This window comes from Chelonoidis abingdonii, chromosome 1 (genome assembly GCF_003597395.2).
Source record: "Chelonoidis abingdonii isolate Lonesome George chromosome 1, CheloAbing_2.0, whole genome shotgun sequence".
NCBI classification, from domain to species: Eukaryota; Metazoa; Chordata; order Testudines; family Testudinidae; genus Chelonoidis; species Chelonoidis abingdonii.
This window is the reverse complement of record NC_133769.1, coordinates 172,673,789-172,693,051: the sequence shown is the minus strand read 5'-3', so window position 1 is coordinate 172,693,051 and position 19,263 is coordinate 172,673,789. Positions and strand designations below refer to the sequence as shown.

The 19,263-nt window shown below is 43.2% G+C and overlaps 1 protein-coding gene and 1 long non-coding RNA gene across 10 annotated transcripts in view; one reads left to right on the top strand and one right to left on the bottom strand.

Annotated features, from left to right (window-relative positions):
- Positions 1-19,263, bottom strand: part of PHLDB2 (pleckstrin homology like domain family B member 2) — a 90,227-nt gene that overhangs the window by 46,721 nt on the left and 24,243 nt on the right. For 6 of the 9 annotated variants that reach the window (XM_032804449.2, XM_032804443.2, XM_032804446.2 and 3 more), the window contains exon 6: positions 1,023-1,151. The exons of the other annotated variants lie outside the window; for them this stretch is intronic. In XM_032804449.2, the coding sequence (XP_032660340.1) occupies positions 1,023-1,151 (129 nt within the window). The remainder of the gene's footprint in view (positions 1-1,022; positions 1,152-19,263) is intronic. 9 annotated transcript variants of the gene reach the window in all.
- Positions 4,780-6,086, top strand: LOC142046233 (uncharacterized). The gene is made up of 2 exons (XR_012655127.1): positions 4,780-4,942; positions 5,759-6,086. It is a non-coding gene; the product is annotated as an uncharacterized LOC142046233 (long non-coding RNA).

Sequence of the window (19,263 nt, the reverse complement as noted above, 5' to 3'; positions counted from 1 at the left end):
GCTGCAGCAATTTGTTCAAGTTAGAGTTTCCTAAGTGCTGAAAACGTAAAGCCCAGGTATATCACATTGCTGTAGTCCAGCTAAGAGTAAACAACTGAGGCCAAGTCAGCATCCATCAGGATGGGGATGGGGCTGAGTCTCCTAGCCCATCAAAGACTATAGAAGAACAGAACTTAGTGACAGCAGTGCACTAACAACACATTGGTTCATATTGTCTCACTAGCCCTTTCAACAACCACATGTGCCAACTGAATAGAAGATGAAGAAAAACAATTTCCAAATGCTAGCCTCAGAGATCTCGGAGAGAAAAGAACCCCACAATGCCAGTTTTACAGTCTTTTCAGTACCTAACTATACTTTAACTTGGACTGTACTTTAACTTTGTTATGTTACAGGCAATAAAGTCAAGTTAGACTGTAAAAGTGTTGAATAAAATGCAAGTATGTCACTGCAAAGAATGAAAGAGAAACTCAGATATGTAAATCAATTGTGCAGACACAACCTCAGGAATGACATTTTCAATGCATGATTCAGATTGAAAACTAAATTATGTACTGAAGAAAATAAGTATGCACAGCAACACAGAGAGACCAGTTTACAGTGTGGCAAAAAAGCAACGGATAATTGTGTCAAATAGCAACAAGAGTTAAGTTTATCCTAATTACTGAAACCAAGTATTTGTCTTTGCTTGTTCAGTTACAGGGTGATGCTCTAATGTCCATCTAAATATCACAATTCTTATCAGCTTTCACATCAGCCAACAGGCGCAGGCTGTTAATTATGTGTGACTGGTTTATAGCTTTTAAAATAGTACAAAAAAAATTTTAATCCACTGATTTGCATTCTACTCAATTGTCACCATGCAACATATTAATTAAGAATGCACTGGAACAAATACTTAACCCTTACAACTAAGCTGCAAAAAGTTTGGAGATGCTTCTTTGCATATATGAGATAGAATATATTACAATTAACTCAGCAATTAAAAAAATATGTGTGCAATCTTGAAACTTGCTACTGACCCTCTTCAGCTGCTGCTGTAACTGTTCCCTCATGGATTCAGGGCAATTATCAAGCTGGGTCTTCTGTTCGGAGTAAAGCTCCTGAAGCCTCTCTAGTTTTTCCCTTTCAGCATCAAGCTTTATTTTTTCCTAAAGTTTGAACCAGAAAATAAAGAACAGAATTACCTTCAAACCCAAGCAGTTGTTAGCAATTATGATAATTAATGAACTCTAAAAGCCTAAGCATGTAGTTCAAAGACAGATATTCACTGTTAGTAGAAATTGCAATGATAGGGTGTAAAGTTGACATAAAACAAAAGTTAATCATTGCAGTGGAGTAATTAATTCTCGTTCTAGTCCTTGTTCTTTGTGCACAGGAATTACATTCCTCCCACTTTCATGCTCAAAAGGCATTGGCTAGTCCAGTCCCATCTTTCAAATCTAAACTAAATCTTTCTTATCTAGTAAAAAATGGTTAAGGAAGCAGCAGGCATGTTAGTATGATGATAGAGTGAAGTGAAAAAAAGTAGTTTTTGCAAAGAGCAGGGTGAAATATTATATATACTCTGGTTGTCCAGGGAAACTGGAACTCTCAGGATGACTAAACTACCTGTCTACTTCCTGAGCACAGATTAACAAGCAGTAAAATGATGAAGTGAGGCAGATTACGGTGAAGTAGTATGTTTGGGACAGGAAATTCTGTTTCAGTATCTAAAACATATTGAACTCGTTCAGTTAATCCCGCAGGGAACTGTTTCTTGTTCTCTAGGATGCTATAAGGCTGCTTTACATACTCCTCCCTGAAAACTCCAGCTCTGTCCCTAGCTAGATCTTCTTTTCATTTCTCCAGAGTACATGAAATTCTTGAATGTAACTTACTCACTTCATCACTGGCAAACATACATGGGTACATTCCCCTAAACATTCTTCTAACGTGTCTGGAAGGAACAGTATGCCTGACATGCCACAGAAAGCTGCTGCCAGAACATGTACAATTCCAGAAACCTTGATGGGATAAATTAGTCTCTAAGAGGATACCCATCAAGAAGAGGAGGTTACTCACCTTGTGCAGTAACTGACGTTCTTTGAGATGAGTGTCCCTGTGGTGCTCCACTCTAGGTGTCAGTGCGCCCCTGCGCCTTTGATCGGAGATTTTTTGCAGCAGTACTCATAGCGGCCACGCATGCTTAGAACCTGTCACTCACTATGAGTATGTCACTAGTGAGCATGCGCGGCTGGTATTCTCAGTTCCTTCTCTACAACGGAGGCTACCCCAACTCCGAAGTAGAGGGGAGGAGGGTGGGTAGTGGAGCACCCACAGGGACACTGATCTCGAAGAACGTCAGTTACTGCACAAGGTGAGTAATCTCCTCTTCTTCTTCGAGAGATGTCCCTGTGGGTGCTCCACTCTAGGTGACTTCAAAGCAGTGCATCTCAAGGAGGTAGGGACTTCGGATCTGGCAGGAATGCCATAGACAATACTGCCCTGCCTAATCTAGTGTCAGAGAGAGGGCCTTGAGTAAGGGCATAGTGAGTAACGAATGTATTGTGGGAGGACCAGGTGGCCGCCCTACAAACGTCAGACAAGGGTACTTTGCGTAGGAAGGCTACAGAGGTAGATACAGATCTAATGGAGGGGCGCACCGACACCTAGAGTGGAACACCCACAGGGACACGCATCTCGAAGAACGTCAGTTACTGCACAAGGTGAGTAACCTCCTCTTCTTGATGGGTATCCTCTGTTAGAGACTAATTTATCCCATCAAGGTTTCTGGAATTGTACATGTTCTGGCAGCAGCTTTCTGTGGCATGTCAGTGCTGGAGATGTAATGTTCTTTATCTGATAACAGAGACGTATGCAATCAGAGATCCATTTTGAAAGCCTCTGGGTAGAAATAGCCATGCCCTTGTAATGGTCCGCGATGGAGACAAAGAGTCGAGGAGAGTTTCTGAAGGGTTTAGTTCTGTCCAGATAAAAGGATAAGGCCCTACGCACATCAAGTGTGTGCACTGTGGCCTCGAAGGAGTTTGCATGTGGTTTCGGGAAGAAAGTTGGTAGGTGTATTGGTTCATTGAGGTGAAATGAAGCATGAACTTTTGGAAGGAATTTCGGGTGTAAACGTAGAGTAACTTTGTCCTTGAAGAAGAGGTATTGGTGATTGTTAGGGGTGCTTAATGCTCGCCCGCTGGCGGAGGTAATGGCCAAGAAAGGCGTTTTCAATGAGAGGTGCAAGAATGGGGGGGGAGGCAGGTGGCTAAGGTCAAATAATGGTTGATGAGTTTAAAAAGACCAAATAAATGACTGTGAAGATCCCATGGAGGGGTAGGTGGCTTAATGTCTGGATATAGGGTTTGGAGTCCCTTCAGGAAACATTTGGTGATGGGATGAGCGAAAACCAAGGTATTGTCAACTGTGCTATGAAAGGTTGTGATGGCAGCTGTAAATGGACTCTAATAGAGCTGAATGACAGGCCGGATTGCTTAATGTCCAATAGATAATCGAGTATGCAGGGAAGAGGTGCAGACGTAGGAGACAGTTGTTTGGCTGAGCACCATTTTGTGAATCTTTTCCATTTCCGGAGGTAGGTGGTACGGGTGGATTGCGTTCTGCTGTGTAGAAGTACCCTCTGTACTTGGTCGGAACAGTCTAGTTCTCGTTAGGAGAACCATGCAGGTACCAAGCTTTGAGGTGAAGCATGGAGAGATTGGAGTGGAGAAGCCGGCCATGCTGCTGTGATAAGAGGTTGGGGATTAGAGGTAGGGAGACCAGTGGTTGAATTGACATTCTGGTGAGGAATGGGAACCACGGTTGTCTCGGGCATGAAGGTGCGATCAAGATTATCCTGGCACAATCTGTTCGTATCTTCGTGAGGACCCTGCTGAGCAATGGTATTGAGGGAAAAGCATAAACGAGGGGCCGGTGCCAGGAGATCATGAATGCGTCCTGCCCTGGAACAGAAGTTGAGGCATTTCATGTTTTTCGGGGTTGCGAAGAGAACTATGGTTGGGTAGCCCCAAGTGCAAAATATGTTGAGAATGAGTCTGTTGTCTAAATCCCATTCGTGTTCCGAAGGAAAACGTCTGCTTAGCTCGTCGGCAGTGGTGTTCAGCACAGCAGGGATGTAGGCCGCTGATATGTGGATGCGGTTTGCAAGGCACCAGTTCCAGAGTTTCATGGCCTCTGAACAAAGAGAGTGGGAACGAGCCCCCCCTTGTCTATTGACGTAGAACATGCAGGCAATGTTATCTGTCATTATGCGTACATGCTGATTCTTGATTAGTGGGAGGAAGCAACGACAAGCATTCCGGATAGCTCAGAGTTCTAGAACGTTTATGTGTAAAGAGGTTTCGGAGTGAGACCATAGCCCGTGGGCTGTTCGGTGAGAGATATGGGCTCACCAGCCGGTGAGGGATGCATCGGTAGTCATCATCACAGTTGGTGGAGAAGGGGACTCCAGAACAGAGGTTGTTGGGGACTGTCCACCATATGAAAGAGTCCTTGATGCGGTAAGGTATGGATAACTGTTTGTTCATTGAGTGCACGTTTGGTTTGTACACCGTGGCCAGCCAAGCTTGGAAGCACCTCATGTGGAGACGTGCATTCTGGACCACGAAAGTGCACGAGGACATGTGCCCCAGTAGTTGGAGGCAGTCTCGGGCGTCTACTCGAGGGCTGCTGTGAAGCCTTGTAGCCAGCGTTTTATGGTATTGAATCGGTCGGGTGGAAGGGATGCCCGTCCGGTTCTGGAGTCGAGGGTTGCTCCTATAAAGTCCAAGCGTTGGGTAGGACTTAATGTGGATTTGTTTTCATTTATTTGCAGGCCCAGGGATTGAAAGCACTCGATGGTGATCTTTGTGAATTGGAGGGCCTCGGCATATGTGGAGGTCTTGAGGAGGCAATCGTCTAGGTAAGGAAATATTATAACCCCTTGTTTCCTGAGGTAGGCCATGACTACCGCTAGGAACTTGGAGAAAACTCGAGGGGCAGTAGAGAGGCCAAATGGTAGAACTCTGTATTGGCAATGCGTCAAGCCAAGGGTAAAACGAAGAAAACGTCTGTGGGCTGGGTGCACAGTGACGTGAAAATAAGCATCTTGTAGGTCAAGGGCTGAAAACCAATCGCCCTGCTCCAGGGCTGGAATTATGGTGGTGAGAGTAACCATCTTGAACTTTTGCTTCTTGACGAATTTGTTGAGCCTCCTGAGGTCGAGGATCGGTCGCCATCCTCCAGTTTTCTTCTGTGTTAGGAAATAAGGGGAGTAGAATCCTTTCCCCTTGTGGCATTCGGGCACGAGTTCGATAGCACCCAGGTGAAGAAGATGTTGTACTTCTTGCTGGAGGTGTGGCTCGTGAAAGGTGTCCCTGAAGAGGGACGGGGAGGGTGGGTGGGTGGGAGGTAAGGAGAGGAAGGGGATGGAATACCCCGTTGTGATGACCTCTAGAACCCACTTGTCAGTGGTAATATTCTGCCATTGGTGTAAAAATGGCTGTAGACGGTGTCCAAAGATAGTTGTGGGGAGTGCATACGCTGGAGTTGGGGCGACGTTTACGAGACCCTCGACCAAAGGTTCAAATTTGCTTATTATTTTGAGGAAGTTGGGGCATCCCAGAAGAATCGGGGCGACACTGTTGGTATCTGGGCCTCTGGCGTTGGTGGTGGTGTTGTTGATCCTGAGATCTCGGGAAATGTTGAGTATATGAGGGGTAGCGCGGGCGGTGGTAAGGTTGATATCTGTACTGTCGCCTTCTGTTTGTAGGGGTTTGGATACCTAAGGACCGAAGAGTTGCCCTTGAGTCCTTCATGGAGCGAAGCATCTCATTAGTGGTGGAAGCAAAGAGTTTGTCACCATCAAAAGGGAGATCCTCTATGGTGCTCTGAACCTCGCAAGGAAAGAGAGAAGATGAAAGCCATGATCCTCGGCACATGACCACCGCCGTAGCAGTGGATCTTGCTGCAGTATTGGCTGAATCCAGAGCTGCTTGGAGAGCCGTACGGGATATGATTTGGCCCTCAGAGACTAAAGTTGTAAACTGTTGTTTCTTGTTGTCTGGGATGTGTTCAATAAAGTCCATGAACTTGTTGTAGTTTCTATAGTCGAACTTTGCTAGAATTGCGGTGTAACTGGCAATTCGAAATTGTAACGTTGAAGAGGCATACACCTTACGACCCAGCAGATCTAGGCGTTTGCCTTCTTTGTTGGCTGGGGTATGGCGGAAATATTGTTGTTTGTTTCTCTGATTGGCTGCGTCCACTACCAATGAGTTTGGCGCAGGATGTGAGAAAAGGAATTCAGAGCCCTTCGAGGGAATGAAGTATTTACAGTCTGCTTGTTTGCAGGTAGGCTGACTTGTGGCTGGAGCCTGCCAGATGGATTTAGCAGGTTCCAAAAGGGCCGGATTAATTGGTAATGCCAGTCTGGATGACGAAGATGGTTGCAGGATGTCCGTTAGCAACCCTTTTGAAGAGATCTTGGAATCTTGAAAAATCGTCTGATGGTGGGGGAGGGGAAGGAAGTAAAGCCGCCTCAGGTATTGGACCAGTTGATACGTCAGGTAATACTGGATCAGGAGCTGAAGTTAATTGATCCTGAGTATGGGAGGGTGCCACCAAGTGAGTCATAGGATTCGGACGTTCGCGTCTAGTCTGAGTAGAGTAGCGGACGTGCTGCCGAGGGAAAGATGGCCACGGAGTCCAATACTGCCATGGTGATGGAAAAGGCATCGGTGGTGCCATCCAGGGGTTAACACAGCAGGAGGTGGGATCTTGAGCGTGGTTTGGGACAATTTTCCTGTGTCCGCGGGTGACAGGACTCTGAGGGTAGAATTGCGATTGTCCTGGAACATCACCCTGTAGTTCAGACTCCTCCTCACTGGAGGAAGATTGCTCAGACCCTGAATCATTTGTCAGGGAAAAGCCATCCCCAAGAAAAGGTGATTGCAGTGTAGGTGACACTAGGAGGTCACTTGAGTGGGTAAACTCAGCGCTGGGGCAGCCAGAGGCAAAGACTGATATAAATCCTGTGAGGGAACCCGGGCTGACACCGGAGTTCTTAATCTTGGCTCCGTGCCAAGTAGCGATAGTAATGCCAGTGCCACAGACGGTGCTGTGCTATTAATAGCAGGCTGCGGTGCCTCAAAGGGTGCCTGAGTTGTCGGTGCCGCATTCATCGCGGTGCTGATAGGTGCCATAATCGAGGCAGGCAACTGAAAGCCTGTTGCCTCGGCACCAGAGCCTCGTGCTGCCGCCGAAAGCACAGGCGGGTTTAGCACGGTACCGGAGGAGCCCGGCTCGTCAAACGTACTCAGGTGGGGAAGCACCGGTAAGGAGACCGTGGATCGGACAGGGGAGGGTTTGTCAGTAAAGTTTTGTTTAGATTTTGGGTGCTCCCTTTTAGCTGTTTTCTTCAGCTTTTTTGAAGGGTTAGAGCTGAGTCTGAGATCGGAGGCAGAGTCCGCGCCGGGGTCTGAGGCGGACTGCAGGGATTTTTGAAGCAAGATAAGTTTTAGCTTCAACTGTCTATCCTTCCTCGCTCTGGAACTTAACTTAGCACAGTGAGTGCATTTTTGGGGAATATGAGTCTCCCCCAAGCATTTTATACACTGGGGGAGATCATCTGAGAGAGGGATAGCGTCCTTATAGGAAGAGCAGAGCTTGAAGCCCGTGGAGCCAGGCATATTTGAAGCGGCTGAGAGAACAAGAATTTTTTTTTTTTTTTTTTTTAAATAGAATGAAGAAAGGTAGGTAACACTAACTAACAACTAACTAACAGGAAAAAAACTATCTAACTCTAGGTATTTTGAGATGGGAAAAGAAATCTGAAGGAGTGTGCTGAGCTCCGTCTCAAGCCGGGGGCAGTAGAGAAGGAACTAAGGGTACCGACTGCGCATGCTCACTAGTGACATACTCAGAGTGAGTGACAGGTTCTAAGCATGCGTGGCCGCTACGAGTACTGCTGCAAAAAAATCTCCGATCAAAGGCGCAGGGGCGCACCGACACCTAGAGTGGAGCACCCACAGGGACATCTCTCGAAGAAAAACCATCTTCACCTATGAAGACAGCCAGGCTTTCTTAACACAATTTTTAGTCAGCTGGTGCTCACAGACTCACTCAAATATTGTTCAATCCCTGCTTCTTCTCCTCCTCTTTGAGCTACACACGAGCTTCTCATTTCCCAACAGACCTCCATGTCTTCTTGATATTTTAGGTGCCTTAAATGTTCCAGCCTCTTTCTTTGAACCTTCCAAGGACAGTTGAATTCTGGACTGCTACAATATCCACTCATTTGTTCTCTTCTCTGTCTTCTCTTTCTCTATCTTCTGAAAATGAGTGCCTCTTTTCAGCAACTCCTCACACTCAGGTTTTGCTGTCACGGTACATGATTTGTACACCTTGACTAGACACTTCTCTCATCATACAAGATCTTCTGTTTCACGAGCGCTGAATGCTCTTTCATATTCTCTGCATTATTACTGAAACCGTTCTCAAACCTTCATAGTACCATGGAGATGAGGAAGCAAAATTATGCTGTTTGTTTAATCTCCTTATAGTCTCCTCTCCTCTAAAAAAGGGGTAATATCACTTTTCCAAGGCAGGTTGTTTTTTTTGTATTAAATGTTTACTATCAGATCTCATGTGAACTGAAATGCTCGTTTTGGTCATTTATCAGGCCATCCGATCAGGCCACAGAATTGCCCAGAAAAATGGACAATTTTCACAAACTCAATATAAACCCAGAGATTGAACCATCATATTCAGTCACCTAGACTCCACATCCTCACCCCTATTCTCAGACAACATAAGCAGTGCTCATGGACAAGTAAGGAGCAGTCCCGACTTGATTGAGGTCACACAATGAGATAGCAACATATAGCTGAGAGTAGAACCCGGGAGACATAATGCCTAGAGCTCAGTGCCTCATCTATTTATTGTCAACTGTTCTGAGATCAGGCCACCAAACAGTCATCAAATTACTGCTTTGTCACTACTAGCCCAGAATGTGGCAGACAGAGTATCTGTCAGGATTTTGACAAAGGCAGTAGGGACCGAGGTCAGCGCAGGGTCAAACCTGAGGCTGAGAGTAGCAGAGGAGTTTGTAGTCAAGTTCCAGGTTGCAGTTGATATCAAGGATCAGAGTCCAAATCAGGTTTCAGGGTTTGGGTCAAGAAGCAAGGTCCAAATCAAGCTGAGGTTGAAGCCAGGAGTTCAAAAACCAGGAGCAGGAATGATCATGACAGCAACAGGAGATCACGGCTGTTGCCCTGACACTTCCTGGAATGCCTCGTGGGTTTATATAGGGTGGGGAGCCAATCAGGAGCCATGAAGCTGCTGTCTGTCAGACCCCTTGAGGCAGAACTTCCCATAGTCTGTATCCACAGTGGGTCATGACTTGTGGAAAGTGACCTGGTTATAGCTGCTGCTGGGTGGCAGCATGGTGATGTTAGCAACCTTGTAGCTATAAAGGCCTGGGTCTGAGACCTAGGCCTTGCAGTAGCTCACATCCTGAGTCAACCCTTTCCCCAGTACAAAAGGGAATCTAAATATTTCATAAACCAATACCCAGGTCTTCACAACTCTAGCTGCCAGTTTCACATTAGTTCTAGACACCATCAGATTGCTATGTGGGTGGGATCAGGAAGAGCAGAGCCATCTACAGCAACAAGAACTACTGCAACCTTGAGCATAGTTTCATTACTCCAATAATAGCTTCCTGGAGATCCAGGCAACCTAACAATCACACTAACTCATGCAATAATAGGCAAATCAATCTAAGTGTGAACAGCTAACATCAGCAAATATATATAACTCACTGAGGACCATGCCAGAAATATTATTACTTCCACCAATAAGCCAGTAAGGTAGTCCCTGAAGACTTAAAGTAAATGATAGCCATCTCTTCTGTTTATAACTCAGGAAGTTCTAACATCCCAGCAAACTGGCTCACTTGTGCAATCATAGCAGGAAATGTCACGTTAAGCATTTAGAGGCATTATATGTTTTGAAATTGGTAAATTCCACCAGCACTACTGACTTTGCATTGGTTTACTTCACACATTCATAATATGATAAAGAAGTGAACTGAACAAGTTATCTGCACTTCAATAGTATCTTCTGCCTAAGATCTGAAAGAGCTTTATAATTATGGGTTAAACCTAATGGCTCTGTGAAGTAGGTACTACTGTCCCACACACTACAGACCACAGAATGTGTTGCAGTCTGTTTCCGTGAACTGTCCAATGTTACAGTCAGTGACACAGCTGTCACTAGAACTCATATGTTCTGGCTCCCTGTGCTGCTCTTTAACCACAAACATCCTGACTCTTTTAAGAGAAGGTTTGGAAAACATGTAGGAGAAAGATACAATTTAAAATGGCATTGACCTAGCTAATAAATGTTCTACTGTTATTTTATACCCCTCCCTCCCTTTCTGTGCTCTCCTCCAAAAAATTTATTACAGAGCAAAGTTATAAATGTGAGTTAAAACGAACTTAAACAACAGCGAGAGCCACAAAGTCAACTTCTGTCTGTTAAACACCTTCCCTGCAATTCCAACTGCTTTCCAAACTTCAGTCTTCATTCCATAACAACATTAGATTCAGATGAGTTACCCTTTAATCAACACCTATTTCTGCAGGAGAAAAGGAAAACCCAGGAATGAGACATGTTGCCCTGACACATTTTCCACTTTGGACCGTATTCCACCTTCATATACAGGTGCTCATCTCCTATTGAATCTAACTACAGATACATGTAAATATCTTGGGGGGGGGGGAAGTGGGGAGAGAGAGATTTGGGCATTTAGAAGCACCCTTGAAACAGATAATTTTGCCCAGTAACCAATTATGGGATACATAGGTAGTATATTTATTACTTTGAAATATGAAGCAACCTTGATAATTAAATCTAAAGTATGTGTGATTTGGACACTTATTTACTGGTCCTGTAGGTCATTCAACACAACCTCTCTTAGAAAACTGACCAAAAGAAACACCAACATCTGTCTGCAAACTATTACATTTTTTCTTTACATTCAAGATTTAAGAGGACATTGCAATAACGTTAGTAAGCAAGAACTTCAACCACCAGCTTTATTTTGGATGGCCATGGCATGACACATTCTGTGCATGATGGCTTTGTTCAAGTGAACCAGCAAAGTATTAACAGCACAAACCAAAAAATGTGCTTGAATACAGGATCCATAAATAATAAAATACAAGCTAAATAGGAACAGTACAATATGGTTGGCAATGCAAAATTAACCCAGCATTGTGGGTTTGTTGGGAATTGGTCATTTATGATCACAGCCTGGATTCTGACATAGTACAGCCTTCTGTTGTGATGATATTAGTGGGGGATGGGTTTGATTAGTTGTCTTTGCTTTTACCTCACAGTTAGGGGGACAGGAGGAGGACAGGCTGGGGAGAAACTTTAAAAAATAATTAGTGGAAACTATAAAAAAATTGCTTAAAGTCATTGTGAAAGGGACTGCATGGATGGGGTACAAAGATCTGACTCTACTGCCTTAAAAAAAAGGTCAAGAAATGTTATTTGACATGAGAAACATGACAAAGAAGAAAGAGCAAACAGGCAATTCTACATGCAATAATAAATGTTCACCAAAGATCCAACACAGAGTCAAGTCTCCTACTTCAATTACTCCAATTTGAAATACTTCAGGATCTGCATCGGTCATGAATCCAAACCCACATCTGTTTAACACTGTTCTAAGATAGAAGACTTTATATGAGGATGTCATTCCCATCATGCTTATTACTCTTTCAAATAGACTAAACTATTAAATCAGTACTTCCCTAACAAATTCTTCTAGAGCTTTCCGAAAAGCAAGCAAGTTCCTAAACGGGTCTTCATTCTGAATAGCATCTCCACACACTTCAATTGTTTCCATATATGGCCAGCCAACCATAACCACATTCCAGAAAAGCCCCCTAAGCCTACAGTCAGATAGAAAGATGTCATAAGAACTGACCAGCAAGCAAAGGAGGAGAAAGAACATTTCTTTAGAAAGTCAATGGGCCTGTGCGAGCTGATTCTGGCTCATGGAGCTCAGGTTAAGAGGCTGTTCAGTTGCAGTATAGACATTCCAGCTTGGACTGTAGCCTGGGCTCTAGGACCCTGAGAGGTGGGACGGTCCCAGAACTCGTGTTGCAGCCTGAGCGTCTACACTGCAATTGAACAGCCCCTTCGCCCAAGCCTCTTAGCTAGAGTCACCTGGCACAGGCCAGCCATGGGTTTTTAACTACTGTGTAGACATACCCATTGGTGCCAACTGGCAAATGGTTCACTGTTCTTTACAAGCAACTTTTATCTTAGACCTGACAAACTCACTATACCCAATAACCATTTTCATGGTATTTACCCATAAAGAGTAGTATTATGAGGTCTTCCTTGAAAACTTGTAATTTAGTGATATTCATAATTATTGAGAGAGGTGTGTATGGGTAATATTTAAGAAATACTGTAACTATATTGAAAACTATACCCTTATAGCAGGGGTGGTAAAACTACGTGTTTTAAGCCAGCCCGCAAGCTCCTGCTGGGGAGCGGGTTTGGAGCTTGCACCCAGCTGGGGCAGGAGTGGGGAGCGCACCACACAGCTCCCGGAAGCCGCGGCATGGCCCCTCTCCAGCTCCTATGTGCTCCAATGGCCCCATCCAGAGCTCCAGTGGGAGCTGCAAGGGCAGTGTCTGTGGATGGGGCAGCATGCAGAGCCACCTGGCCATACCGCCACACAGGAGCCGGAAAAGAGACATGCCACTACTTCAGGAAGACACTTGAGGTAAGCGCCACCTGAAGCCTGCACCACTGAGCCTCTCCCCACGCCTCAATCCTCTGCCCCAGCCCTGTTCCCTCTCCCACCTTTCAAACCCAAATCCCAGCTTTGTGAACATTCATGCTCCTCCATACAATTTCTATTTCCTGATGTGGCCCTCAGGCCAAAAAGTTTGCTCAACCCTGACTTATAGCTTTGGAGCAAAAGTGAGACACCGGAGAATCATATGTTCAGTAATGGCCTGTTCAAGCAGGAAGGAGCTGTCAACCCTCCCTGGCTAGCTGAATATGTAATGTATTGCACAACTGCAAGAACTCAGAAAAACCAATTGAAACCATCAAAGATACACTATAAACACGGCTCTATCAAATTCATCATCCGTTTTCATAAATTTCATGGTCATAGCATTTTAAAAATCTTGAATTTCACAGTTTCACATAATTAAATCTTAAATTTCACAGTGTTGTAACAAAACATGAACACATATTTAAATATAGCAAAATACAAACATGTAAAGCCCATGACGACACCCAAAAAGTGACAACCACCCCATGCCATGCCACTCTTACTTCCGTGCTGCTGCTGGCTGCAGTGCTGCCTTCAGAGCTAAGCGGCAGGAGAACGGTGGCCAGCAGCAGCACAGGAATAAGGGTGGAAATACCATACCATGACACTCTTTTTTTCTGCTCTGCTGCTGGCGATGGCACTGCCTTCAGAGTTGGGCACCTGGCCAGCAGCTGCTGGTCTCCAGTTGCCCAGCTCTGATGGCAGTGCAGAAGTAACGGTGGCAATATCACAACCCCCTACAATAGCCTTGCAATTCCCTTTTGGGTTGGGACCACCAGTTTGAGAAATGCTGCTATAGGGTAAAAGTACACAAAAGACCAGATTTCACAGTCATATGTTTTTCATGGCTGTGAATTTGGTGGGGCCCTAACTATAAACATCAAAACCACTTGGGAGATAAAAGGAACAATATGGCAGCAAGGGAATCGCCCTGGCTAAGAATAAAGACAAAAGACTTATTCACTATATCACAGTTTGGAGAAGACACTCGGCACCCATTCGCTGAGGAGGTATGCCAGTGTGTAGGGGTAGTTTATGAAAGATGAGGTCCTAGTTCCTTGGGGAAGCAAATGCTGCAAAAGACTGAACTTTGGGGTGAGAATTGACTCTGTTAGATAAAGAAGGTAACTATTAATAAAGTATAGGCCTTAGTTCATGTTTTAGTATTTTGTTTTGTATGCAACTATTTGTTTCCATCACTTTCACCTGTTTCTATTTGGGTCTCTATTCTTTCTTAAAGAAATTTCTTTTTGTTTTACTATACCTGAACTCAAGTACAAACCGAGGTACACGCTTCCTTTGGGAATGGATGATCTGGGATTTCTCCAGAGGCTGGATACCACAGGGGGACACACTGAAGGGATTCTGGGGCTGAGGTGCATCTATTGTCAACCAGGAGGACTGGTCCCAGAGAAGAGTGCTTGAGTGACTGACAGACTGGTTGTATTAGGAATCTGACACCCGGGTGGCATAGGCAAGCCTCCCTCATGCAGGAGGAGCGTGTCAACAGGTGACTGACAGCCTTGGGTGCCCTGAGAAGTGTCACATCACTATATAGACATGTATATGCTCCCAAGGGTAGTCTCACCCTGTCCATAAAATAAAATTCTTAGTGGCACTGCGTTCTAACTATTTCAGTGGAGGGAGGATGCTCTGCTTTTAGTGACTTGCTATCAGTAGGGCTATAACATTTGTAGGGAATTTGTCAGGATATATTCCACTCCCCAAAAGTCAGCCTTAGCCCTCCAACTAGACAGCAGATGGGGAACACATCCCTTGATGGTCAGACAGTAAAGGAGGCTAATGGAAGAACAGTGAGACGGGGCTGAATGTCAGCCTTTCTAGTGTTTCTAACATATTGCCAGTTTCCCACAATTGAAAGCACTTGCAACGTTGTGGCTGGATTTCATAAAACAAAGAGGACTGCTTGACATTCTGAGAACAAAAAAACAAGGATGGAATGAAGCAGACACGTTGTTTGCTCTTCCCTCTGTACTTTTCCCTGTTTCTTTAGGGCCTATTTCCCACACTCTTCTGTCTTAGGAGAGAAGCACAGTTGTGGATGAAAGCTGGCATAATTTAATTACTAATGGTTAAGGCTGTCACTCAGACACTAGTGGTGAGGAATGATAAGTGCCTGCCAGACATGGGGAAAAGAACATGACACGAAAGAGAAAGCCATTTCCTTTTCTTTTCCCAATACTTCTTATGGTGGAACAAGTGCTGTTTCTCATGCACACCATAACAGATGGCATACAGGAGGACATATTGTAGGAGGGGATCACTCATATGAATCAGGAGCTTTCTATCAAATGCCGCAAGCATAAAACAACTACAAAGCTAAGCAATTCTGTATTAGACTAAACAATACTGCTGCTTTAAGTACAGCCCCATACTAGCAGACATCAACTTATTTTTTTTTAAAAAACATCAAGTTTTTTCCAGTTTGTCAGTATTTTAATAATCAGTACACCTTAAGAACTTCATATCTTCCAAATGCTGCTCAATTTTCAACTAATTTAGCCTAAAATATCCTAAAAGTATTACCCCCATTTCACCCACAGAGAAACAGAAAGACTCTGCAAATTGTTGACAGACACACAGCAAGGCAATGGAGAACTGGGGTTCCTAAACTCCAACTCTGAGCATGCTTCCTCACTGATTAAAAACATCTCTCTTTCTGGAAAACACCACCTTCAATAGCACTGCCAGAACAGAATAAGTAACAGTCTTCCCAGCTAACCATAATATCCCCAACAGCACAAAATGCTTTAAATAAGAAAACTTCAAAATACTGGACAATCTTAACACATACTGGTTGATGACAAGAGGATACAAAAGAACAGGTATCCTTCTAGCAGTACAACCCACTGTTCAATTTACTTTCTTCATAGTTGTCTTGGAATGAACTTGAGGTTTCCAATTATCCATTATCACCTATAATGATCCTTTTCCCCTACCAGTATCCTCATTGTTGCCGGACCCTGTTCAAAGCCTTTATAGACTTCAGCATGTTTGTTACTTTTAGGTGGTAACCAGTAGCCTTGACTTCAATTAAATTACTCAACTGCTTAAAATTATACATATACTTAAATATCTTGCTAAATTGAGAAGGGAAGATGTAAAACTTTATGGAGTTATTAATGTCTGATTCTTTAGGCTTTGCACATTTTCACTGCAGCACAAAAACAGTAACCTGAATTTTAGATCCAAAGGAGATTGGACTCTCACCGTTAGAACTACCACTGAGTATAACTTGCAGTCCCTTTTAAAAGATTGGCAGACTGGCATCTTTTCCTTGGCTCAATTTCCACAATCCTTACAGAACAGATTTGGCTCTGAAGAACCAAGTTTCAAATATCCTGGCATGTGGGAGATGTTTTGCTTTTTGCCCCCAAAATACTTTCACAAAATAAAATGTAAGGTGTGTTATCCTCTGCCAACCACTCCCTGACTTCTGTATGGAATATGCTCATGAGGAAATGGACAGGAAACACTATGGATGATAAGAGACATCATTCCAGAGTACACTTTTCAGCAAGACATGAGAGGGATCCTACAGAGGAAGGATAACTCTTCACTCCTAAAATTTATGTTTAAGTCTCTGGGCCACTTATTTCCAGGCAGCAAAGCCTTTCTGCCACAACTTCTATTAATCAGTGCCAAAGTTCACGAGCACTGTCCTTTTGTCATGTCCACCTATTCATTATTTCATCTTCTTTTTCACTAATTTTCATCTCTATTTTTTCAAAATGCTTTAACTTGGTTATGCGTAAACCAAGTCGATGATGGTATTCCGCTACATATGACAAAATTTATTTTCACATCTGGATAATTCAACATGGATAAATACAGTTTTATACAATTTTCATAAAGAAAAAAATCACTCATGGACTGCGACAGAGTATGGCAGGTCTCCATCTCAAAGTGTAATTCTGAGGAAGCTGTCATTGAAAATAGTGCAATGGAACGGAGGTGCTAATTCAACCTTCACAATTGTGTCACTATCACATAAGTAGAATGCAGACATGGTCTTTCCAGTAAAGAGAAAGTTGGGGAAGCGGTACGGGGCAGGGGGGAGGCAGGAGCGGGGAATGTTTATTTTTTGTACTTGTACAGTTTGGTTCTATACAAAGAAGCCAGGTTAAAATCATTGTCAAAATCTGTAGTAAAGTTCTTTCCCAGGAAGCATGAAGCTACAACCAAGTATCAAATTGCATTAGCACTCCCAGGCCAAGACAGTTCCAGGTCTCTTTCCTCGTCACGGGTGGATAATGGACATTTTACACTCTGGAACACTAACGCTACTCGTGTCTCACAAGAAGATGACTATTGTTGTTGGGGATACCCAGGTAGTCAGAGAGTATCTGTGATAGCCAAATTTCTAACACATATGCTCTAGGAGAAAAAAAAAAGCCATGGAATCTTTAATGATTACAAGGGTCAACAGATGGCACCCGCAAGCACCAAACTGAGCCCTGACACTATCTGAGGAGGTAGGAGGAGGCATAAGTTTAATACTGCCTCAGAGGAAATATGCTGAACCGTCAGCATCACTTAAGGCAGCATTTGGGAGGGGAGGGAGGGCAGAGAAGGGGAAGGGTGTTTCCCATCCAACTATAGGATAGGCAAGAACTTGCTTAGCTCATGAGATAGTCAGAGAGTGTAATCTTACATAAACAGAACTATTAAACAAGATACTGAAAATTATTTCTTTCAACTAGCTGAACAATTATATTTATTTGCATTACATGCCCAAACTTTTTTTGTTAACTTTTCCTTCCTCCTCCAAAATATTACAGCTATGACTTTATGACATTTTACTTCACAATTTGCATGACGTGATTTTTTTTTCTTTTTCTAAAACTTTCTATTTTCTTTAAGCCTCCCAGGCCACTACTGGAGGAGATTTGTATTCTCTCACTTACATTTTTTGTTTTTAATATAAAACACTTCAGACTTTGGCAAAGCCATGAGTATGAGAACTGAAAGCATTCTGAAAAAAAAAAATTAAATCCATTTATAAAGGTAAACTCAAGACAAAACTAACTAAAATATTTTAACCTATATTACTAACAGCATCTTGCATTGTAAAAAACCAAGTATTTTAAATAAATTTACTTTTCAAATAAGAAAAACCTCTTTAGGCAGCTTGTTTACTTTCTGCTTTGCACTCAGCTGGAAAATTAAACTAGACTTGCCATTTTCGCTTGCTGATTAGCATACACAAGTACAATGCTTCTATGGTTTGATTCACAGTTCTGTCAGGGAACATTTAAAAGTGCTTCAAAAATGTAAAAACAGAGAAAAAATAAGGATTAATTTCTATTTATCATAAAAGTTTGAGATTAAAAGAGAACAAGTTTGAGAGAGAGAGAGAGAGAGAAAACATCACTCAGACATTGAATTTCTATCTAGTTATCCAAATATTTGGGGCTCACACCATACAGTCTGAGAATCTCAGCTCCCTGGTAGCGTCCCTTTAAAGTAGAGCTGTTTGCACAGCCGTAACTTACCACCATTTCACCTGAAGCCTGGCCAGTGACCAGCTTTAGACTGGTCTTTGGCCAGTGAGAAAAATGAAACCTATTAAACTGATTTTATGCTCAGGTTAAAAATGTGACTAAAGAATCTGCAAGTTGAGCATTACTGAAAGTTGCAGCAGCACTGATATATAAAGTGAGCGCAGGCCTGAGGAAGAAAGCAGGTAGGGAAGCCTGATAAAGTTTAAGCATATTTACATGTGTCACTTCACAGAACAAGGAGGCAATAGGACTACTCTCTGTGCAACTTTACAGAGCATGCAGCTGAAATGTGGAGTTCAAGCTCAATACATGACAGATAGCAATGATGTGGAAAGAGTTCAGAGAAAATCAACAAAAGTTCTTAGGAACTGTAGGCTTTACTTAGAAGGAAAGTTTACAAGAACTAAAAATGTGTCGTTTCTCTAAACCACACCAGGGGATGGTGAAAGGTTCATGGAATAATTGCAATGAAGCCTGTTTCAGGCAATCATCCAAGGCACAAAATCTAAAACCAAAGGAACAGAACACAATCAAATGACTAAAGGATGGAGAAGAATTATTTAGAGTAGTTCCAGGGAGACAGTCTTAAACTGAGTTTTGGGATGAAATTAAGAAAAGACCAGTTATTGGCTGAATATCCAGAAAAACTTCCTGACAGTTAGATATAATAGGCTGTGAAATGCTCTTGCAAGAAAAGACATGCTGACTTGAAAACACACTAGACAAGAGCTTAGAGGAAGCAATTCTCCTCTGGTTGATGGGGACTAATAGGTCTTTTCCATTTTGGGTATCTATGATTTGTATTTGAGTTATGTCAGTATTGCACAGAAGTAATTCTATTAAATAACAATTGAAAGTTATGACTACACATACTAGAGAACT